The following is a 22,152-nucleotide window of genomic DNA, read 5'->3' as shown; positions in this document are numbered from 1 at the left end:
ACGACTCATTGATTGTTTGGCCGAAGCGGATCTGGACGCTTCTCTTCCCCGGCTACTCATGATGAATCGTTAACGTCTTTGGTTCACGCAGAGCTCCCCAAGACAGTTACGAGGCATCATGAACAATGATTGGATCACTGGGTTATTTGCCCCCTGCCGGGACTATAGGGAACAAAGCTAGGATGATGTATCCTTCATCCAGGCTGTGTTTCATTCTTGAGTGGCTTGTTCTCCCTTTACCCCTCTCTTCTCTCTCTCTCTCTGGTTTTTCCCAAACGTGAGCCATATATTACGCTCGCCTGTCCGAGTGCTAGATACATACTTTATCCCATTCACCCATCGAACTTATTGAATTGGTAAGTTTATCAGATTTAAACATGTTCCAACTCACACTTTGATATGTTGGCACATTGTGACTTTCCCTTCTCGGCATCATCCCCAGGAGGATGACGTCTGGGACTCCTGGAATGACATGTAACCCAGCCCTTTGTCGCCCCTCGCTTATTACTTTCCTTTACATATTCCTCCGTATCATTTTTGTTCCTTATCGCGCATCACTTGGCTATAGATCAGAACAATAGCCACTAACAAACATATACTAGTTACCTTAAAGACACTCCGGGCCTGAAAAAACCAACAAACATGAGTAATCAACAGAACAACTCCCAGTCCCCTCCTCGCCACTGGCATGGCAGCATGGGCGATCGCTATGAGCACCACAACGTCTGGGTGAGAGGCGGCCCTCCCCAGCCATACATAGCTCGACGACCCTCTGCAAGCGAAACAGCAAATGCCACTGACGACAGACGTGTATGTCTGCTTAACCTTCTGCCAAATACTCGCATATAGCTGACTGCTACGGATGAAACACAGGAATCAACATCATCCAACATGTCTTCCGGCTCAAGCAGCCCCCCAACAGCCCCCAACAGGAGACGGTCTAGTCAGGGAGCGTCCCTTTTTGAAAGTCTGACGAACCAGAAGCGGAACTCCACGGATCCTGTTTCGGCTGCGCGTCGGGCGAGTTATAATGACCAGGCGCAGCAGGGTGGCTTCTTCTCGAAGTGGTGGGATGGATATACTCGTGGTGGTAAATAAACTAGCATTGAGAGAATGCGGTTGCAGGACGAGAAATTTATTCGTTGCACCGATTGGTTTGCATTACTCTATGTTGCAGTGTCTTGCGCTTGGTATTGTATTATTCGTCCGTTTGCAAGCATATCGTTTGAATTGAGGCAGATACTATTGGGAGGTAGGCCACAGCATCATAATCGTAGTGATTATTGTAGATGTTGGCATCCTAGCCGACTATAAATAGCTTTCGCAGCGATAACCGTATCTGTATATTTAGCTGGGGACCTGGGATTCGTCTTCCAGAAGCTATTCGTTGAATTCTTCTGTCGCAGCAAGGACTACTAGTTTGGTGCAAACTACGCCCCGGTTTCAACAAATAGACAAATAGCCAGTGTGCCGAAAAAGGTGGCTTGGGAATAGAATAGATCTCACTGAGTGGATGATATGAGATGACCCAGTATCAGCACTAATAGTAGTTTTAAACTTCCACTGGCTCTGAACATCTGGAGTTCGCATAACGCCTAACGGCGCTTCGAGATGGGTCCACGATCTACGATACACTCGCTCATGGTGACCCACATAGTCTATTACCCTTTCTCGACTACGATACGACGCTGACACGCAATTTTACAAGACCGCAGAAGGTACTGCAGTAGAGCATGACGCCGGAGTGACATCCGTGCCATCTTATGTTGCCTGAGGCAAAGCAGTATGCAAACACACTGACGGAAGGCAAGAGAGGTACAAAGACCATGTCTCTGAACACAAAAACAGGTCTAACGGCCAGGGCGCCATCAACACCAGAGAGTGTGATATGGCAAGCATCATGTAGTTCTTTTCATCAATGGTTATGCGGATACATCACCCTTTGTGAAGCCTTCATTGTGAAAAGTGGATGCATTTTTGAACTTGAGAATTTGGATTCCTATCACGCCTATGCTCATGCCGTGGTAGAAACAAGGATTTCAAAGCAGAAGGGCAATTTTTTCTGCCTTTTTTATTGAATCATCATAAAACGCAAACCCCATGTCTACCCCAAGACCAGAAGTGGGACATTTACCGGACAATTCCATCGAAGCGGTTCTTGAACCACTTGATAGTCTCGGCCTGGTTGATACGGTGGGGAGCACCAACACGAGCCTTGCAGCGGCGACGCTTGGCGACACGCTCACCAGGGCGAGTCCTGATTCCTTTGAGTCAGACTTGCATGTTACTCGACCGGTCCAGTATATACTCACATGCAGCAGTAGAAGTCCATGCCGTAGATACCAATACCAGGGTCGTACTTGATACCAAGATCGATGTGCTCGCTGATACCGAAGCCGAAGTTGCCGGTCTCGGAGAAGTTCTTCTTGCGCAACTCGTACTCCTTGACCTTGAGGCCACGCTCGAGGATCTCCTCAGCCTTGGGGCCACGGACGGTGACGTGGACGGCAATCTTTTCGTTACGACGGATACCGAAGGTACGGACAGTGTAGCGGGCCTTGCCTATGAATCACAGAAAATTTCTCCAATCAGCCACTCCATTCTGCAATCTTGCGTCGTCCTCCAAAAATCTCCACACAAAAAACTTTAGATCGAGGCGTTCTTACTGTAGACAGGAGTCTGACCGCTCAGCTGCTCGAGCACCTTAGCAGCACGGGTGAGTCTGTCACCAGACTCTCCGACACTGATGTTGAGCACGAGCTTCTGGATGCGCAGCTCGCGCATGGGGTTCGCGCTCTTGTCCTTTCCGTCCGACTGCATGGCGAGAAAATCGTTAGAAAAAAAATTCTTAGGCGATAAGAGGTGTTAATCTGGTGAGATATCACATACCATGGCGACTACTTTGGCGTGTGTGGTCGACTCGTGTAGTTAGAAGATTCGAAGGAAAGATCGAAAAGTGAGTAAAAGGGAAATGTGCGGGAGAGTGGGAAGCGAGAAGCCCTTAGCGTCTTGGCGCCATCGGCTGGCGCTAAATCGCAGAGCCGCGTCTAAGTCACGACACCCGCAGAGCTTCAAGTTTGAGCGGAGCTCGTGCCAGCCAAGTCCTCCACCTTCTGACGGGCCCGCAAGCTCAAAGTGAACGTTTCGTAGAAGTTTTCTCTTCTACTACTTCACGCATATTCTTTGGTTCTTCCCTGAAGCCGCATTAGTGCGTACTTCCTAGTCAAGATGGCCTCCAACAAGCAGGGAAAGATGGTACGTTTTGATTGACCTTTCTTGCGGTCCAGACTTACTCTCATGTATTGAAGCACTCCCAGAATAGTATTGACTGACCTCCTTCATTTAATAGCAAAACCTCGTAAGTCACGGTGCGCTTGTCTCGTCATCCGCCACCGAAGTCTAACGAATCGCAGATCAACTATCGGATGAGAGTTACCCTGAACGATGGCCGACAGATGACTGGACAAATGCTCGCATTTGATAAGGTACATAAACCTTCGAACATCGCTTGCCCTGATCGAATCACCCATTGATAAGGAATCTTTAGCACATGAACCTCGTCCTCGCCGATACAGAAGAATTCCGTCGTGTCAAGCGGAAGTCCAAGCCCGCTGCTGGACCGGGCAACGCCCCCCTCGTGGAATCGGAAGAAAAGCGAACCCTTGGCCTTACGATTGTGCGCGGTACGCATGTCGTCTCTTGTTCTGTTGATGGACCCCCTCCAGCAGACCCCTCTACACGACTTGGAACAACCGTCCCAAGCGCTGCCGCCGCCGCCGCCACTCTCGCTGCCGGTCCTGGAATCAGCAAACCCGCTGGACGTGGTCTACCTGTCGGACTTGGAGGCCCTGCTGCCGGTGTTGGAGCCCCCCCACCTCCTCCTGGCGGTTTCCCTGGATTCCCCCCGGGTGGTTTCCCAGGAGCGCCGCCACCAGGATTCGCTGGGCGTGGAGCTCCTCCGGGAGGACCTCGTAAGTTCCATTGGCGCTAATGTACTTGGAAGTAGATAGATCACTAACTCTCAATAGCTGGCTTCGCTCCTCCCCCAGGATTTGCGCCCCAGGGTGGACCTCGTAAGTAAACGACCGATCTTTGCTCATCTGTTATACTTCATAGTCTGACTTATACTACGCAGCGGCCGGGTTCCAGCCCCCACCAGGATTTCAGCCCCCGGGCCAAGGACGTGGATTCCCTCCACCAGGATTTGGAGGACGGTGAAGCTCGTGAGCGGAGCGGCACAATTGCTTACAATATTCCGACCCGGAGCGAAACATGATGGCCTACTAGTGTTGGGATAAGAGATACGCATCCTATTCATATACTTGTTCGATGATTAGGTGCAGCACACCGAGTTTTATCAGGCAAAGGCGTTGCGGCGTGTGCGGATACAGGGACTGCCCGAGTAAAAAGCAAAAGGTCGATCCGAAAAAAAAAGTCGAGGACCAACAAGACGTAATCCTAAATAGGTTTCAACGCTTAGTACTTATTCCCCCTGTGAATTATACTTTGTCATTTCCAAGATATTTTTGCTGGTCCAATCGTACGCCTATGCTCTGTAATACAGTAAATCCGAGTTGATATCGGTGACCCCGGCAATTTGGCTCACGTGACTCACTCCGGGCCACTGATTCCGCAGTCGGGGAACCTCAATCATTCAACGGTCTTCCTATTCTATTCCTGCTTACTCTCCACTCCCTTCATTGCCCAATCGTCGAGTCAAAATGGCCGCTGCAATAAAGGCGATCAACGCGAAGATCCGTTCCAACAAGGTTCTGGACTATGTCTGCTCTACACGTAAGTCCAATCCCAGACCCTTCCCTTCTTAGTCTACCGAGATCGGCCTGTATAAAGCTCTTGCATCCGTCATATAGCGAGGGAATACGAACCATGGTGTCTCACTATCAATGCCCTGGGTCGTTGTTATGGCATCATGAGATAAACCCGTGGATAGATGGCAATGGCTAAGCTAACCCTTTTTATCAGATTTCTGGGGCCCCGTCTCCAACTTCGGTATCCCCGTTGCTGCTGTGATGGACACCCAGAAGGACCCTGAAATGTATGCGCGACCACCTCTTCACCCCCTTGTTTATCTCGGCAAAACATCATTACTCGGGATTATGTAAAGAAAAAGGTAACTAACACAACAAACAGCATCTCCGGCCAGATGACCGGTGCCCTTGTCATCTACTCGGCAACCTTCATGCGCTACGCCCTTGCCGTCTCACCCAAGAACTACCTCCTCTTCGCCTGCCACGCCATCAACTTTTCCGCACAATGTACTCAAGGATACCGCTACCTCAACTATTGGAAGTACGTTGCTTTTGATACCGTGAACCCATGACGGAAGGGGGTCAAGAAGCTAACGTCTATTGTAACAGCTGGGGAGGCCGCGAGGCCAAGCTCGCTGCTGAGGCCGCTCAGCAGGGCAAGCAAGCCACCGAGGCCGGCGCATAAACCCCATTCGACATTGCCGTGTGGCTAGGAAGACAGGATGCCCGGTTTCTATCAGTAGTATATTTAGACATGACAAGAGACAAGTGGCCAATGGAAGGCGATCTGGGAAAGCACAGATCAGATCAGGTACAAGAGGGCTGGCCTCATTCAACCTTAGGTTAGAAGGGCGGACTGTACGCGGCTTAGGTCATGACACTCACAGGTTATAGTTGGCCTTCATCTGATTTTTTGTGGTCTGGCATTGGCACAGGGGCCTCCAGGCTTCTGGTCTTGTTCTTTAGTTTTCGTGGCATTGAGCTGTGGTATTTGCATGGCGAGGGTTAAGGGTGACTTTTGGCCTCTGCTGTCTTTACTGTTTTGTATATAACTATTTCGGTTAAAATCTACTCTGCAAAATGATTTAGAAAATGGATCATTCTGTTTCTTTCGTATCACTCTTGTCGGCGCGGTATATTTATCACAATTTGGCACATACATGGATGGTTATTCACAGTGTACAGCAATTTGATCACAGAGAATTCCATCTAGGGACATTAACATGAAAAGTAAAAGGCTAGGGACGATATCACAAATTGCCCCGAAATGCACGATTCTGCTATTTAAACAAAATTCAAGCCTTACAGCGTAGCGTCAGTCATTCATATTCAAAAGACACCTCTTCTGAGATGATCAACGTAGGAATGTTTCAAATAACGGGGGAGGTTATTAACCAGATTTCGAATCGCAATATCCAGGGGGTGCAGGGGCGCCTCCTCCGACCCAGTTTGCTAGTGTCAGTGAGGTTGTATAGAGGCAACTAATTACTCCAAATACGGCCAGGGCGATGTCAGCGATCTGCTGTTTTCTGGACTGCGCGCAGGCTTTCAGATGCAACAGAGGCTAGAGTAGACTATATTAGCGATATCTGTCATCACGAAGAATATGGAGTCGGAGAGGTATTACCGGATACACATAAATCAGGGGTACACAGGCAAAGCTACCGACAAGTGAGACAAATTTGTCAAGGTCGTCCGCTCCACCCCACGCAACGAATGCACAGATCATGACGAGGAAGAAGCGGAAAAAGTTCTTCTGCCATTTGATTCTGGGATTGTACTTGCCGCTGCGTGTGAAAAGCTCATTTTCCATGATTCGAATAGCGGGAAAGAGCTGCAGGGGAGTGCTGAGCAAGATTGCTAGAGAGTAGAGGAACTGGACACCATTCACAAACTTGTCATCCTGAGGAAGGTTGAGAATGACCACTGTTTTCGTTGCAGATCCATACGCGGCGTAGCTGAGCGCGCCGGCAGAGAGGAACACAATTGTGATAATAACCATAACCCCGGCAAGGACGCCTGGGAATTGCTGAGGACGCTTCATGGACTCTTGAATCGGAATAATGAGGCCAATGCCCTCGTAGGTGAAGATAGCAGTTCCAATGAAAAGTGTCCATGTGGATGGATTGAAGGAGATGATATCTGAAACGCCGCCTTGTGAATAGATAGTAAGAATATCATAGTAAAACAGGTAAATCAAGCCTAGCAGGATGAAAACATCTGCGATTAGAGCCGTAAAACCAAGTTTGCTAATATCGCGGATCAGCGAAAGAGGCAGGAAAAGGACAAGCTGTATCAGCACCATGAACTTGATGTCAATGAAGGACTTGCATTTGCTGACGGCGAGGACGAATGCCTGCAGATTCTCAGCTGTGAACACAATATATGCAGACACAAATCCCAGTTGACTCAAGACTATAGATCCAAGGATAATGCGCCGCATGTGTTTTCCATAAAGCGCGCCACCAATATCACCAAATGAGCCATCAATTTTCAGTCGGGTGTTGACAAGAAGTATAAAAGCGTAGAAACTGAGGATCGACACACCAAGCAATACCAGACTGCTAAAAAGCATACCGCCATTGAGGAATGCTCTTGGTAGGAACAAGACCCCTGTTCCAACGAAAGACTTGAGAAGAAGTAGAGCCGCCCCCGTCCTTGTGTTGGTTCCAGTTCCTCCGCGTGGCTTCCGCTTCCTCCTTCCAGCTGTATCCGAACGAAGGAGCGCCGATTGTTCTCCCGGTTCTCTGCCATCCTCTTCCCAGGCATCTGAGAAGTACTCATCGGGCCCCAATACTTCGTCGTCCTCTTCAAGCTCTTCACCTGCAAAGTGGCCGTAAAGAGTCAAAAACTCTAGGAAACTGGTAGTTGGAAGCTGAGGTTGAGGCTGAGGCGATTGGGGTTCTGGGCCATCAGAACTTCCAGGAAGGTTTGAGGCTACTGTCCTCCGGATATAGTCCCTACGGAATCCTCCCGGCACACGGATACTGTTGATGTTCATCGTTTCATCATGTGGTGTGGGCCGATTTAAGCTGAAACTCTTGCTTCGATTGAATCTCGAGGGACTTCCTGCCTCTGCCCCTTCAGCCCACCTGTAAACCTGCCTCGTTATGTCACCTCCTTGAAGCTGCAAGCTAGAGAATTCCTCGTCATTTGCAGGATCTCCAGAAGAAGTGATGTCTCGGCTCTCAACCGCGTTTTGCGGTAGCACCAAGTGTCTTTTAACAACTTCGGGATCTTCATATGGTCCTGCGGAATATTCTGAGCCTTCCCACTCGGGCTTATTGGTGAATGAACCATAATTTGACCTGATTGCCTGAGCCTGCTGCAAGGCAGGGGAAGCAGTGCGTCTGGGTGGGGTTCCAAGTCTCGGAGGCGAGCGACCAAGGCTTTCTTGGAGACCAGATGCGATCATGGACTGCCCGGGACCTGGTAGGGAGGCTAGATTGTCGACTTTTCGAATATCCTCGTCTGTATCTGTCGCTGGCTGAATCGGCACCGGCAATTGTCTGGTTGAATGAGGATATGAGCTCGCCGGAGAAGGTACTGGAGATGCTAGCCGAGCGATCGAGATTTGTCTTGTTGAGGCGTCCGCTGAGGGAGAACCGGAACGCAACGCGCTCGTTGATATCGTCGCTGACCGATGAGCTTGAGATGAGGAACCTTCCCCATTCTCTGGATTTGGGGGTGAGGCCATAATTGGAAATTGGACTATGAAACAACACAGAAGGGCTTATAGTTTCCTTAACTAGAAAATAAGGCTTTGCAGGAATTGAAGTCCTCCACCTAGCGTTGAGACGAAGACGGGGGTTATAGCGAGCAGTATGTACTTGCAGGATAGTTTCCAGAAGAGCCTGGTTTGCGGAAGACCAGGAGATAGAGCAGAGACAACCGACCAATAAGTAGTACTTTTCTTGTAAACAAGCGAAAAAGAAAGAAAGAAAGAAAAATCGGCAATCAATCACAATTCGCCTAGCCACCCAGCAACATAAACAGTTATGAGATAAAGCTCTCGGTCGATGACCGTTCAGAGTCACTGGACTGGCGGTGGGGTTTGCACTGTTTGTCTAGAACTCAGCAGATGAGATCATCGTCAGCCATGGACCCATGCGTTTTATTGCTGTTATTGCATGGCACTACCAGAATCCCTTCCTCGATATAGTAGCTCCTCGAAAGAGGTATATTGTTTGCTCGCTTCTTTCCCTGAAGCGCCTACTTACTTTAATTCTTTCTTCCCAACAGTTTGTTCTGTTAGATTTGCCTACCCACGCTCAGTTCTTATTGCGTGCCACCTTTATTGTTCACTATCTAATTACTATACTGACATTCCCTGTCCCCATTTGCTTGATTGTATGAAGGCACGCAAGATCCTCTAAAAGTAAAGAAGTTGGACGTATCCGATGACGCACGGTCGAGACGAGGGCTCCTCGGACTCGATGTCTCGGAGAAGACCCAACTTCTCAACGCGAACTGCTCAAGAAGATGTCTCTCGATTGGCTCCAAGCGAGTCGCCCAACGCATCTCCCAAGGGGAATAGCAAATCCCTGAATTGGAGAAATGCACTATCATTCCGCCCGTACGAGCCATTGAACTCGTCCTCTCACACGCTTGAACGTCAACGCCACTCACTACCCTCGAATTTCTTTGGTAATATCTCCCGTTGGTGGGATAAATCTGATCATGATGGAACAGAAAGTACCTCTAATGAAAGAACACACCTGCCCGTTCATCTTCCTACAGGTCCACTGCGAGACTCTAGCGTGGATCAAAAGGAACGAGATGGCCAAAAGAATCGCACATCTGACAATGCTGAAAAGCTCGGAACTTTTTCGGGGGTATTTGTGCCGACCACCTTGAACGTCCTAAGCATTCTGATGTTCCTTCGCTTCGGATTTATCCTTGGGCAAGCTGGCTTGCTGGGGATGCTAGGTAAGCTGCCCAGCCCTCTCTTTGTTGCCCCGAATTTTAACTGAACGTGGCTTGAAGGCTTGCTCGTCGTATCATATACCATCAATCTAGTGACCACTATGTCTCTTTCTGCCATTGCTACCAATGGAACTGTTAAAGGAGGGGGTGCCTACTATCTGATCTCCCGATCACTGGGTCCAGAGTTTGGTGGTTCTATTGGCATTGTATTCTACCTGGGTTACGTGTTGAATACCGGGATGAATGCGGTTGGTCTCGTTGACTGTTTTACACAAAATTTTGGAACGGAGTCTGGCACGTTGTCCAACTTTCTTGAAGAAGGCTTCTGGTGGCAGTATCTCTGGGGTACTATCATTCTGCTTATTTGCACCGGGATTTGCCTGGCTGGGAGTTCCATTTTTTCCAGAGCAAGCAATGGTCTACTTATCATTCTATTAGTTGCTACTTTCAGCATACCGGTATCTGCGATCTCCATGAAGCCGTTCAGCATACCTAAGCTTCATGTGACATTCACTGGGATGCGCCTTCAGACGCTATTGGAGAACCTCAAGCCTAGGCTCACCAAGGGCGCTGCCGGCAGCCAGATCCGCGGAAAGGAAAATTTCCAGGACCTCTTTGGAATATTGTTCCCTGCTACCGGTGGTATATTCGCGTAAGTGTATCGTCAGTTCCTCACGAACGTAGGCTCATGAAGTGATAGTGGTGCCAGCATGTCTGGGGATTTGAAGAACCCGAGCCAGTCTATCCCAAAGGGTACACTATCTGGGCTGGCTCTGACATTTATCACCTATTCGATTGTAATAGTTTCGATGGCTGCCTCTGTAACAAGGGAATCGCTCTACAAAAATGCCGATATCATCCAAGTTGTAAGTATGAAGATGTAAACTCGACTGGTAATTTCGACTAAAACGTACCAGACCAATGCATCAGGGATTGTCATCCTCCTAGGAGAGTTTGCAACAACATTCTTTTCAGCGCTGATGGGAGTGATCGGTTCTGCGAAGCTTCTACAGGCAATTGCACGAGACAATTTGGTCCCTGGCCTGACCCTTTTCAGCAAAGGAACTAAGAAAAATGACGAGCCGGTCCACGCAATTATGATGACGTTCGCTGTTGCTCAACTAACGATGCTGTTTGACATTAACCAGATTGCGTCCTTTGTCACTATGACTTATCTCATGACATTCTTGGTAATGAACCTTGCATGTTTCCTTTTGAAAATTGGATCCGCGCCTAATTTCCGGCCGTCCTTTCACTACTTCAAGTGGCAGACCGCCGCAGCAGGAACCTTGGTTTGTGGAGCTAGTATGTTTTTCGTGGATGGCGTCTATGCCACGGGCTGCGTCGGCATCCTGATCCTATTGTTTTTGCTGATTCACTATACATCCCCCCCCAAACCGTGGGGCGATGTGAGCCAAAGTCTTATATACCACCAAGTGCGCAAGTATCTACTCCGCCTTCGACAAGAGCACGTTAAATTCTGGAGACCCCAGATTTTACTGTTTGTGACCAATCTCGATGACCAATTCAAGATGGTCTCATTTTGCAACTCATTGAAAAAGGGTGGATTGTTTGTACTCGGACACGTCATTGTGACCGACGATTTCTCTTCGGCGGTTCCAGAAGCTCGTCGCCAGCAAACTATGTGGACCAAGTTTGTCGAAAATTCAAAAGTGAAAGCTTTCGTGAACATCACAGTTTCCCCCTCAGCGGAATGGGGTATCCGTAACGTCGCATTAAACTCTGGACTTGGAGGCATGCGGCCAAACATCGTTGTCATTGACCAGTTTCGCAATGGTCAGTCATTAGTTGAGACATTACAGCCCAGGAAGGATTCAAATGACAGACGTAACTCGCGTGATCTGGCTCCTGAATGCGCCGAGAATATAACGTCGCCACCAATGAGCTGCGCAAACTACGTGACTATTCTGGAAGATCTTCTCTTCAAGCTTCGCATCAATGTGGCTGTGGCAAAGGGCTTTGAGAACCTTGAGCTGCCTACGTTTGGACAACATAAGAAAAAATACATCGATCTCTGGCCTATTCAGATGTCTGCAGAAATTGGAGCTGACACGGAAAGCAAGAAGAATGTCCTCACTACCAACTTTGATACCTACACCCTGATTCTTCAGTTGGGATGTATTCTAAATACCGTGCCTTCCTGGAAAAAGACGTACAAATTACGGGTCGCGGTATTTGTTGAGTATGAAACGGACGTTGATGATGAACGAGGAAGAGTCCAAGCGCTTCTTGAGAAGTTGAGAATTGAGGCAGAAGTTTTGGTTTTCTGGCTTGCGTGTGGCGATGTGCAAAGTTACCGCGTTATTGTAAATGGCGACAAATCACCAGAGACCAGCGAGATACAGCGAAAGGTGCGCATTGCTTTAAAGGACGAAGGCTGGTGGCAGGACATTGAAAGACTTCGCAGGAAATCTCACAGTGAGTCCAGGCCGGACAACCTTGGGGCCGAGTTAGGAAGGGTGCCCACTTGGCATGGCGCTTCTAGCCACGATACCGTGCAAAAGCCCTCTGGGCGACTGGCTGGTGGGCTAAAGAAGTTTATGGAATCTTCTAGGCGGCGGCGTTCTATCTCCAGCTTCAAAGGGTTTGGTGGTGTGAATCTAGGCATGCAAACGCATCGCTTACTAGATACTTTTGTTGACTACGACTCAAGTGACGCTAGTCCGAGTGATAGCAGCAGCGACAGCGAGTTTGAGCCCTATGTCAGCGATGGGGAGGATGGCCCGAACGGCAAGGACCCAGTATCCCCGGACAATACTACCAAACCGGACGTCCCATCTATCATTGCCCCTGATGACTCTCCCAAAACCGGGGGAAGCGGAGGTCGACCGCCTATCAGCCGTTCGCCGTCCAGCAATCGGTTCAATGCGTCGCCGATTCCTGAAGCTAGGGTCAACACAGATGAAGGCGCGGGGCCGTCGATCATGTTCGCACCAAGCTCGTCACCCCCGCGGCCTTCAAACAGACTTGAATCCATTTATACGCGTCGATCGTCTTCGGATGCCTCTGGGACTGCGTCCGGGTACCCCCGGCAAGCGTCCGTCCCTCTATCCTTCAATGACCTTCCTAGCCGAGCGCAACACCTAATCCTGAATGAATTGATGGCTGAGCATAGCAGTGAAACTGCCGTCATTTTTACGACGCTACCGTCTCCCATGGAGGGTACTGCACAGAATGAAGCGACAAGTGAATCTTACCTGAATGACCTGGACGTTTTATGGCAAGGGTTGCCGCCGTGTTTACTGGTTCATAGTAACAGTATGACGGTGACAATGAACCTCTAATGAGTCTACGATTACAATAGATGGCAGTGTCTTAACGCTGCATCATGTACAGATGATGCATGACACACGAGTATATATTTACAGGAATGGAAGTTATATATAGCTAGTGAATCAAATAGAAGTTTTCTTTCAATGTCCGATATCCCTTTAAAAGAACAATTTCATGTAATATGTTAAAGGATTATTCAGAAATAGGTTGAATAGAGTCAGAAGTTCGTCCCCTTGCGACTTTCATGCGTAATTAATTCTTATATATCAGCCTCTTCATAACCTTTGTTTTGCCCCACAATAAAGTAGACCTCGTGATCTACTTCCATCTTCAAGCCCTAAGTAGAGCACCCACAAGCTAAAGACCCACGGCGCCAATTAATAATTCTTCCTCTATTGACATCAAAACTAAATTCCTCATCCTCTCAGGCACACACGGCATGGGAGTGTACCTCACACCCCTTCCAAATGCAGAGGGTAGCCATCCACTTCGGAGACCTGACCACCGAATCCAAATTCGAGGAAAATAGAGCTGCGATCCGGCTCCTGGCAAACATAAACGCTCCTCTAGAACTCGTTATTGCCAGCAACCATGACATCACCCTAGATTGTCTTCCAGAAAAAGGTCGCAGAGGTCCAGTCACCACTCGACTCAGAACTGGCCAAGAAAGTATACGGTGACTACGGAGAAGCCCGGAAACTTATTGATGATGCAAGAGAAGCAGGAATAGTCTTCTTGGAAAAAGGCACTCACCGTTTCACGCTGAGTGAGAAGTCGTCGCATTTTACGGATCTTGACAACGAGCAATCCATAGTGGTGGAGACATTGTCAAGACTCAAAAAACGAACTGACTGCGGCACCCGTAGTTACTATGAGACCAGCCATTGCTCCCAGTCTCAAACACTCTTTGTAAATTCGGCAATGGAGGGAGCTGACGGTTTCCCCATACAATAACCATGGCTCATCAACCTCGAACTTCTAGGTATTGCAAGAATGTTAGCTGAGCCTGTTTACCTAGAAGGTACCCAAACATACCATACCTTACACTATTGCTTGCGAAAGGTTCCGTCAGAGCCACATCTCGTTCTAGCATAAGCCGAATATCATTTTACAAATTGCCTCAGGCAACATGAGGAACGATGGCACGAGGCCACCTAAGCAGATATTTGTCCTCTCTGGGCCACACTGGCATCGACCGGTGTATGTTTCTTTGTCTGAGACTTGACCATACTAGATATGCGAGTCGCAAAGTCTATTTGAACCTAATTCTTTTAGGGTTTTGGGGCCAGTAGCGCAGCTTCCGATTGGGCTGTGAGATCGTAGTCTATTGTAGGTCCAATATTGCTTAACAACGTATGAAGGTACAGACAGCATGCTTTGTTGGGGTTGAGGATCTTTCGGTCATTTCCGCATCATTTTACATTATAGACATTTTACCAGAGGCTTGGGACGCGCAAGCTACGTGTGCAATATGGTTGAGGTGGCCGTTATAATCCGTCATATCTTGCTTACCTGCGTGACTGAAATCGGTTCATTTGTGAGGCCGTAAGCACCGCAGATGTATGTATGTAGGTTCGAAAGGACGCGTCCCTCTTGACCGTCAACCTCATGTGACTCTCTCATATATTGCACGATCTCCACGGAAGATAACTGTCATTCGATGACTATGTATCCGAAGGGCCTTAGCTCCATCAAGTGTGAGTTCGGAATGATTTCCTTACTACCCGAGCATCTTGCAATTTGGCCTGGCGGTGCCCAGGGACCTTCTGCAGCAATGCCAAGGGAAACACATTTTCTTTCGTCCTGTAGGCGGATATTTCCCAAACAGGATTTCGATCACATAATCGATAGCCATGAGACTTTGAAAGGTTCCATTGCAGCCCCTCGGGGAAATTAGGCCGAAATGGAAGGGCGGTTTGTCCTACGCCAGTCTTTGCTCGTACGCCGGGTCACTTGTAAATCGAGAGAGGGTCATTGGGAAGATAAGGTCCTTGTCTTTTGCTTGAAAAGAAGGCCTAGAGTTATCAGAGATGTTGGTGCTGGAATATCTGGATCATCCTTGTTATAAGAAGAGATAGTATGTACCCGAAGGGGAGATATATCTTGGTTTAGCCCGTCCGCTCATTCCCCGCTAAAAATAGCAACGTTCGACCCTGAGACCAATCTAGATTCGAAGTACCTGTAGGATTCATATTCGATGGATTTAGATCATAGATAGTGATCATTTTAATCGCATTGCATGGCATGGATGAACGTGGTTGTTGTCATGGTGTAATACAAATACTCTTGTCATGTGACTGGTCCCTTTTATTTATTTTTTTTGTTGATATTTCTAGGCAATGAATCCCTTTTTTGCTTCCCTGTCTACTCCGTATCGACGAGTAGAAAGCTTAGGGGAGATGGGATGGATCTCGATTTGGTAATAACTGACAATTGCCTAGATTATGATTGGGGAAAAGGTCTTAAGGGAAGGGGGCAAAGAGAAAAGAGTGGATGATTGGGTAGACCCGCAGTTTTAATCTGCATTCCTCGTACTACGGCCCCGGGTAAGATTGCTAGCTTCCTCCGACCTGAATTGGCAATTGGAATGGACTCTCCATTTTCAAGGTTCCCTTCTCGTTTCTGCCTTTCACAATCATGCGCATGATCCCTCTTGCATGATTAGCCCTTCAGTCTTCATTTAAATTGTCCAATCGTCCCTGTTAAGCCCGCTTACTCGCTTGTTTTCTCACCCTCCCCCCCCCTACGAATCGGGGCCGTAATGCACAACGGCCGTGGACGTCGAAAGTACGGCAGTGTCAAAGCCTCCAAGAGTCGTCAGCCCCCTACTATGACACACATAATCTCGAACCAGTCGCTTCCTACTCGCTCGAAAACATCGGTCGCCAGCGACGATAGCATCGACGTCTCCGACGCCTCTTCAACCGCTCCCTCTACCTCCACCGTCAGCAGCAGCCCACCCAGCACAAAGTCTGTCCTCAACGGCGTCCAGAGGCCGACTGAAGCTATGGCTCGAAAGATATCTTCGCCAATGGCGCCCGCCTTCATGGTGTCCGCGCCCGGGAAGGTTATTGTTTTCGGTGAGCATGCCGTAGTGTACGGAAAGGCCGCCATGGCTGCGGCCATCTCCCTGCGATCCTACCTCCTGGTCACAACCTTGACCAAATCGCAACGCACCATCACGTTAAATTTCAGAGACATTGGTTTGAACCACACCTGGGATATTGATGAGCTCCCATGGGATTTGTTTCGGCAACCATCCAAGAAGAAGTACTACTATGACTTGGTGACCTCAATTGATCACGAGCTTCTCGACGCGATCCTGCCTCTCGTTGAGTGCATCTCCCCAGACCAACCAGAAGCCAAACGGAAACACCAGCTTGGTGCGGCAACCGCTTTCCTCTATCTCTTCTGCGCGTTGGGGTCCCCGCAGCACCCTGGAGCGATCTACACCCTTCGGTCAACGATCCCAACCGGCGCAGGATTGGGTAGCAGTGCTAGTATATGCGTCTGTATCAGTGCAGCACTCCTCCTCCAGATTCGGACCCTGGCCGGACCGCACCCCGACCAGCCCCCTGACGAGGCGGAGGTGCAAATCGAACGTATCAACCGATGGGCGTTTGTTGGCGAGATGTGCATACACGGCAACCCCAGTGGGGTGGATAACACGGTCGCCGCAGGCGGCAAGGCCGTAATCTACAGGAGAGGTGATTACTCCAAGCCACCAGCCGTCAGCTCGCTCCCCAATTTCCCCGAATTGCCTCTATTGCTTGTCGACACGCGACAATCCCGTTCCACAGCAGTTGAAGTTGCAAAGGTCGGCCAACTAAAAGAAGAGCAGCCGTTGGTGGCGGAGTCGATCCTTGACACCATAGAGAAGGTGAATAGTTCTGCCCAGGAGCTCATTCGGGAAACGGATACCACTGGTATTTCTAAGGATGCGCTTGAGCGCCTTGGGACGCTTATCCGCATCAATCATGGCTTGTTGGTCTCCCTGGGGGTCTCTCACCCTCGGTTGGAACGGATCCGTGAGCTCGTGGATTTTGCTGACATCGGCTGGACGAAACTCACCGGTGCTGGTGGCGGTGGATGTGCCATCACCCTTTTACGCCCGGACGCCGACCCAAATGTCATCCGTGAGTTGGAGAAAAAGCTCTCCGACGAAGGATTTGCAAAGTACGAAACCACACTCGGAGGCAACGGTGTGGGTGTCCTTTGGCCCGCCGTCCTCCGCAATGGATCTGACGAAGAAGGTGGCGAAGAGATTGACCAGCAGAAGTTCGAAAAGGCGGATGGCCCAGAGGGCATTGAGCGTCTCGTCGGTGTGGGCACGCAGGAAAAGAGAGAGGGCTGGAAGTTTTGGAAACGAGCAATGCACTAACGTGACGCCTCCATTCCACATCTGCCGAAGGATTTCGTTTCTTATATTCAAATGACGCCCAAATGTGCCCGCCTTTCTCTCCTTCCTTATCTCTTTTCTTAATTATTGAGCATTTCGTCATTGAAGGGGTGTCTGGGCTTGACGTAATATGCATTTAATCGACCATTTCGCATTTGTCTCAGGTATCTCTACCATTCTTGACTATTCGATTCTCTGTATAATCTTTACTCATGTTCTTTTTGTTTTTTGACTGCCACTCCTCGATACCTCTGCATTGCTTGTCTCTTCATTCCGTATCGAGTCTTTTATATATATCTCGTTTTCATCTCTTTTCTTCATTTCGGCCTTGTTCTGTGGGATCGATCATGGGGTGAGAGCTCATGTAACGACTGATGTGAACATTGATCCATTCTGTGAGAGTTGTGGTGAATGAATAATAAAGCATCAGTTCAATGATGAAACCTCACGAGAACGTAAAATCTTCTCCAATTTGGGTTGTCACTATACACTAAATTGTAGTATCTGTCTCTAATCACAGAGGGTATCACGTATCCAATCCATGTACATTGAACAAAATCCGACGCCGAACCCATCCATCCACTAGCCCATCGTCGTCTCCCAGCCTTTCTCGATCATCACGTCCATCCAGTACACGTTTGGCTCCTCTGCATCCATGCGTCTCCAAACTTCCTTCACAAGCTGCAAGCAGACATCGATCGGCTTCGGGGGCAAAACATGCAAAAACGATGTGAGTCGTCCGAGGACGAACTGGCGCGTCCGAGAGACTTCGATGGCATGCGAGGAGATATTGGGGCCATTGTTATCCAGCGAAACCACTGATCGGGGTAGACGAAGTTCGCTACTAGACGCGACGAGCAAAAGGGGCTGGAGACATCGGGTGCGAGATTCGATGGGGATCGTTTTTAAACGGGAGAGAGTTGTCAAGGCGAACTCTGTTAGCCAGCTATCGTAGTAGGGGTCTGGAAAAGTTCCTGGGTCGGATGGTCCGTTGTTTTCTGGTTGGAAATATAACGGATCGAGCCAAACCGAGTTGATTAGGTCGGAGGCTGTATCTACGGATGGGAATGGGTCTGGAGGGGTTGCACTTGGCTGTTGATTATAAGGTTGGGAGGAAGGTTGCTGTCCGGATAGTCGACGGTGAAGGAGGTCCGGGAAGACACGATATAGTTGCATGAGGCCAGTACAGCGATACACCTCCGCCATAGTTAACAGGTGCCATACGGGGGTCTCGTCGTCGCCTGGGCTGACTATTTCGGCCTCAGCAGGATGTGCTAATTCAAGGAGTCGCTCTTCCAACTCCCGCGCGTGCTCTATGGCCTTTTGAGCCTGAGCATTATCGGCACGGGAGGTGAATGACCTCGAGCGGATGCGCTTTCTCTCGCGACGCACAAGTCTGCCTACTTCCTGGACGGTGAACTGGGTATCACAGGCGATCCCAGTCCATGGATGTGGAATTTTCTGTAAGACTAGTGGCCCGTCTGCCTCTGCAGCTGCACTTCCGGATAGGACTGTTGTATCGTCCGCGACGAATGCTAGGAGCATTTCCCAGTATACCAAGGCCTCCTGGAAGAATTGGTAATTATTACCGCGTTCTGTATTGGCAATCTCTAAGGGCTTGGTATCAAGGTGATTCCGAAGCAGATTGAAGAACGATATGCCTAGATCCTTGGAGTCGTGCCAGCTGGCCGTTTGGCCGAGCATGAGTAACGCTAACAATGACTTGTCATCTAAGTTAGTCTCTTTTGAAATGACGTCGACAGCCTCGTTACGTAGCTTACGTCCCAATGGGCCAAATTGCGGGAAGTCATTCACTAGTGTGGCTGCTGCCATACTTTGCATGGTCTTACACATGGCCAATGAGGAGCCCCAAAGGCGGGACACAGTCGACCTAAAAGGGTTCATTTGACTGTCATAGCTCGAGAATAGAGCTGCTACCTCTTTAAAATAGTATTCAATGAGTGTCCAGGACGGGTTATTTAGTGGCTGAGGAATGGACGTGAGGTCGCGCTGGGGTGGTCGGGAGTTTGGTGGAGGATATTTCCGTACAATGGCCGCAGGTGAGAAGCCGAAAAAGTTAGGTAACTCATGCTGGGAATCAGGCGTTCTCGAGAGAAACAAGTTCCAGGGACTTTCCGGATCAATTCGGGTACTAAAGTCGAATATCGAGCTTCCTCGCTCGGGTCCAACTGCAGAGGGTGATCTTGAAGCTGGCGACGGACCCAGGTCTGCTAGTTCAGGGAGAGAGCCTGGCTCTGGGAGATCCCACAAGCCATCATCCAGAGTACTGTTGCCATCTAGCCCCAATCCCCTTGGCGCCGGGGTATTGTGAGTGGTTGTCTGCTTCGCATCACCCTCAATCAACGGAGATTGTATTAATGTATCGGGGAACTGCGATGGACCGGGGGAGGCAGTAGACGGACCCGGAGCTGTGGAATGGCCGGACCCTAGCGGTGATTCATCCGGGTGATCATTGCCATCGTTACCCTCTGTAGTGGATGGATACTTGGTCACCCAGCGCAAAGACTGGACGTAGCCGGGGCACCTCACCCCCAAACGAGTGCATCGACTACAATGAGGCTTCTCTTCCCCGCATTTGACCTATTGAGATGGTTCAGTTAGCTTGAATTCTTTGACTCTCTTCTTTAACCTTAACTGTTCCTTGGGCATAATCACATATAGAGATAAGCGGATGCGGAGGAAGGTTAAGACCATACCCGTTTGCTCTTACACCTGGCACAGCCGTTGCGGGATTTCTTGACACGCCGCATAATCGATCGGTTCATTCACTGTGGACTCCGGATAACGCGGATGAGAATAGCAACATCATGATGCCGGGGCAGAGAGAATGTCTGTTTTCCGGAGAGAAACAATATCTTATGCGGGGAAAATCTTCTTGTTATCAGTTTGGATGCTGGGTGGCCAATAGGAGTGCGCCCGGGATCTTTGCCCATTTCGGGGAATTTGGAGATCTCGATGGCCCCTCATGTGACCGTTGGTCATGTGCGCGCATCGTGGACCTGAAGACTATCTATTGGCAATGGCTCGTAAAATCATTGAGGAGGCAGAACATTGGTATTTGGGAGATTGAATAAATCAGGAAAGAGAGTATTGTTTCCTAACCATCCATTGTCACCATTGATTTCCCTATTGTTCTGGTAGGATGCCTCAGGCCTGGACGGTCACGGCCCCACCATAGCTCTCAATTCATTCATTCATTTCTCATTCTAAATCCATTAAAGAGGCTCACTACAATCCTCATGTCGCACGCACTAAAACTGCTCAAAAACTAATTACATTACAGTCGACTGCATGGTATTCTACTTGAATAATTAAAGCAGTTGATGTGCGCGGTGTGATCGGGTTGTCTTGGTATATCTTCGTTGAACTTTCTTAAGCCGATCGCAACACCAACAGCATCGGTTGATATTACCATCTATTGTACCCCTAAATATACCGGAGAAAGTGCATTCCCTCGAAATGTCTGGAAAATATTCAACAGACCCGGTATGGGCCTCCGTCGAACCGATCCCGCTCAATGATGGCTCGGAAACTGGGGCTATTCCCTTAGCAACTATTGCCTATGCAGCTGAATACCTTGAGGCTACTTCATATTTACGAGCAGTAATGGCTGCCAATGAAATGTCCGACAGGGCACTGAAACTGACTGACGATGTAATCGCCATGAACCCGGCCCATTACACTGTCTGGTAAGCACATAATATATTCCGTGGCATGTTTTCATACACAAATCACTTACAATGAATATTCAGGATCTACCGTGTTAAAATTCTTTTTGCCCTAAAGAAGAATCTCACCGAAGAATTCGAATGGCTGAACAAAATGTCTCTGAAGTATCTTAAGAACTACCAAATATGGTATGTATCAACATACAGGAGTATCCGAGCACAGGTATAGTCTAACCTCTAAATTGCAGGCACCACCGCCAGGTCCTCATGTCCTCTAGGGAAAACTTCCCAACACTCCCATCCGGGGAGCTCGACTTCCTCATGGAGATGTTCAAGCAAGATGCCAAAAACTACCACGTCTGGACCTACCGCCATTGGTTAGTTCGACATTTTAGACTCTGGGACGAGCCCCGAGAGATCCAGGATGTCGATTTCCTCCTAGCACAAGACTTGAGGAATAATTCCGCCTGGAACCATCGTTTCATGCTCCGCTTCGGCCCACGCAGCGACGAGCCAGATGGTGGTATGCCGAATAGTACCGCGCCTCCACCCGAGAAGGGCAGGTTGGCCGTGGTCGACGAGGACCTTGTCGACGCTGAGCTGGAGTATGCCAAGGCCAAACTTATTCGTGCTCCTGAAAATCGCAGCCCGTGGGCATATGCCCGTGGTGTATTGCGGGCGGCTGGCCGGCCCCTCTCCGAGTGGAAGGAGTTTGTTAAGAAGTTCGTCCTGGAGGAGTCTGAGAACGACAAGGTGGTAGATGTTGAGGTCAAGAGTAGCCATGCTGTAGAATGGCTGGCGGATGTGTACGCGGAAGAGGGCGAATCAACCACAGCCGAGGCCGTGCGAATGTTTACCCTACTGAAGGACAAGTATGATCCCATCCGGAAGAATTACTGGGATTATCGAATTCGTATGATTGCTCCAACGCAGATTTCCGCTTCGGCATGAAGCGTCATGTAAATAGGGTTTAATTTGATCTCTTGCCTCTTCCTTTTTTCTTTTCTTTTTTCTGGGGATCAATTGCAAACTACGGGGGTTAATGTATGCTCAAGAGAATTGTAGATATCATTTT

The 22,152-nt window shown here is 49.1% G+C and overlaps 10 protein-coding genes across 10 annotated transcripts; 7 read left to right on the top strand and 3 right to left on the bottom strand.

Annotated features, from left to right (window-relative positions):
- Positions 1–642: 642 nt before the first annotated feature.
- On the top strand, positions 643–1,098 carry BDW43DRAFT_305515 (uncharacterized protein; the record flags this gene model as incomplete). Its single annotated transcript, XM_032045805.1, has 2 exons — positions 643–810; positions 874–1,098. The coding sequence occupies 2 exons, from the start codon at positions 643–645 to the stop codon at positions 1,096–1,098; spliced, it is 393 nt and encodes a 130-aa protein (XP_031906582.1).
- Positions 1,099–1,482: 384 nt separating this feature from the next.
- Positions 1,483–2,938, bottom strand: BDW43DRAFT_259029 (60S ribosomal protein uL5). Its single transcript, XM_032040056.1, has 4 exons — positions 2,890–2,938; positions 2,667–2,814; positions 2,313–2,562; positions 1,483–2,257 (listed from the first exon to the last, which is right to left on the bottom strand). Exons 1-4 carry the CDS (start codon positions 2,890–2,892, stop codon positions 2,131–2,133), a joined length of 528 nt encoding a protein of 175 aa, XP_031906581.1. The 5' UTR covers positions 2,893–2,938; the 3' UTR covers positions 1,483–2,130.
- A 137-nt stretch (positions 2,939–3,075) lies between these two features.
- On the top strand, positions 3,076–4,523 carry BDW43DRAFT_259026 (small nuclear ribonucleoprotein-associated protein). The gene is made up of 6 exons (XM_032040055.1): positions 3,076–3,255; positions 3,350–3,358; positions 3,414–3,485; positions 3,548–3,971; positions 4,029–4,073; positions 4,136–4,523. The coding sequence occupies exons 1-6, from the start codon at positions 3,229–3,231 to the stop codon at positions 4,216–4,218; spliced, it is 660 nt and encodes a 219-aa protein (XP_031906580.1). The 5' UTR covers positions 3,076–3,228; the 3' UTR covers positions 4,219–4,523.
- A 156-nt stretch (positions 4,524–4,679) lies between these two features.
- On the top strand, positions 4,680–5,611 carry BDW43DRAFT_259024 (pyruvate transporter MPC1). The gene is made up of 3 exons (XM_032040054.1): positions 4,680–4,794; positions 4,984–5,056; positions 5,152–5,611. The coding sequence occupies exons 1-3, from the start codon at positions 4,722–4,724 to the stop codon at positions 5,339–5,341; spliced, it is 336 nt and encodes a 111-aa protein (XP_031906579.1). The 5' UTR covers positions 4,680–4,721; the 3' UTR covers positions 5,342–5,611.
- A 262-nt stretch (positions 5,612–5,873) lies between these two features.
- Positions 5,874–8,795, bottom strand: BDW43DRAFT_10907 (putative amino acid transporter). The gene is made up of 2 exons (XM_032037882.1): positions 6,397–8,795; positions 5,874–6,333 (listed from the first exon to the last, which is right to left on the bottom strand). Exons 1-2 carry the CDS (start codon positions 8,464–8,466, stop codon positions 6,160–6,162), a joined length of 2,244 nt encoding a protein of 747 aa, XP_031906578.1. The 5' UTR covers positions 8,467–8,795; the 3' UTR covers positions 5,874–6,159.
- A 125-nt stretch (positions 8,796–8,920) lies between these two features.
- On the top strand, positions 8,921–13,133 carry BDW43DRAFT_259021 (putative cation chloride cotransporter). The gene is made up of 4 exons (XM_032040053.1): positions 8,921–9,698; positions 9,756–10,347; positions 10,396–10,561; positions 10,613–13,133. Exons 1-4 carry the CDS (start codon positions 9,170–9,172, stop codon positions 12,998–13,000), a joined length of 3,675 nt encoding a protein of 1,224 aa, XP_031906577.1. The 5' UTR covers positions 8,921–9,169; the 3' UTR covers positions 13,001–13,133.
- A 270-nt stretch (positions 13,134–13,403) lies between these two features.
- On the top strand, positions 13,404–13,761 carry BDW43DRAFT_259020 (uncharacterized protein). The gene has a single exon (XM_032040052.1). The coding sequence runs from the start codon at positions 13,457–13,459 to the stop codon at positions 13,667–13,669; it is 213 nt and encodes a 70-aa protein (XP_031906576.1). The 5' UTR covers positions 13,404–13,456; the 3' UTR covers positions 13,670–13,761.
- A 1,699-nt stretch (positions 13,762–15,460) lies between these two features.
- erg12 (mevalonate kinase) lies at positions 15,461–17,882 on the top strand. The gene has a single exon (XM_032037867.1). It carries the CDS (start codon positions 15,751–15,753, stop codon positions 17,368–17,370), a length of 1,620 nt encoding a protein of 539 aa, XP_031906575.1. The 5' UTR covers positions 15,461–15,750; the 3' UTR covers positions 17,371–17,882.
- A 1-nt stretch (position 17,883) lies between these two features.
- Positions 17,884–20,238, bottom strand: BDW43DRAFT_10848 (uncharacterized protein). Its single transcript, XM_032037866.1, has 2 exons — positions 20,106–20,238; positions 17,884–19,989 (listed from the first exon to the last, which is right to left on the bottom strand). The coding sequence occupies exons 1-2, from the start codon at positions 20,172–20,174 to the stop codon at positions 17,971–17,973; spliced, it is 2,088 nt and encodes a 695-aa protein (XP_031906574.1). The 5' UTR covers positions 20,175–20,238; the 3' UTR covers positions 17,884–17,970.
- Positions 20,239–20,443: 205 nt separating this feature from the next.
- On the top strand, positions 20,444–22,149 carry ramB (bifunctional protein farnesyltransferase/protein geranylgeranyltransferase). The gene is made up of 3 exons (XM_032040051.1): positions 20,444–21,098; positions 21,162–21,266; positions 21,326–22,149. Exons 1-3 carry the CDS (start codon positions 20,869–20,871, stop codon positions 22,026–22,028), a joined length of 1,038 nt encoding a protein of 345 aa, XP_031906573.1. The 5' UTR covers positions 20,444–20,868; the 3' UTR covers positions 22,029–22,149.
- The last annotated feature ends 3 nt before the right edge of the window (positions 22,150–22,152 follow it).

This window comes from Aspergillus alliaceus (assembly GCF_009176365.1).
Source record: "Aspergillus alliaceus strain CBS 536.65 unplaced genomic scaffold BDW43scaffold_1, whole genome shotgun sequence".
NCBI classification, from domain to species: Eukaryota; Fungi; Ascomycota; class Eurotiomycetes; order Eurotiales; family Aspergillaceae; genus Aspergillus; species Aspergillus alliaceus.
This window is presented reverse-complemented; position numbering and strand designations above follow the sequence as displayed.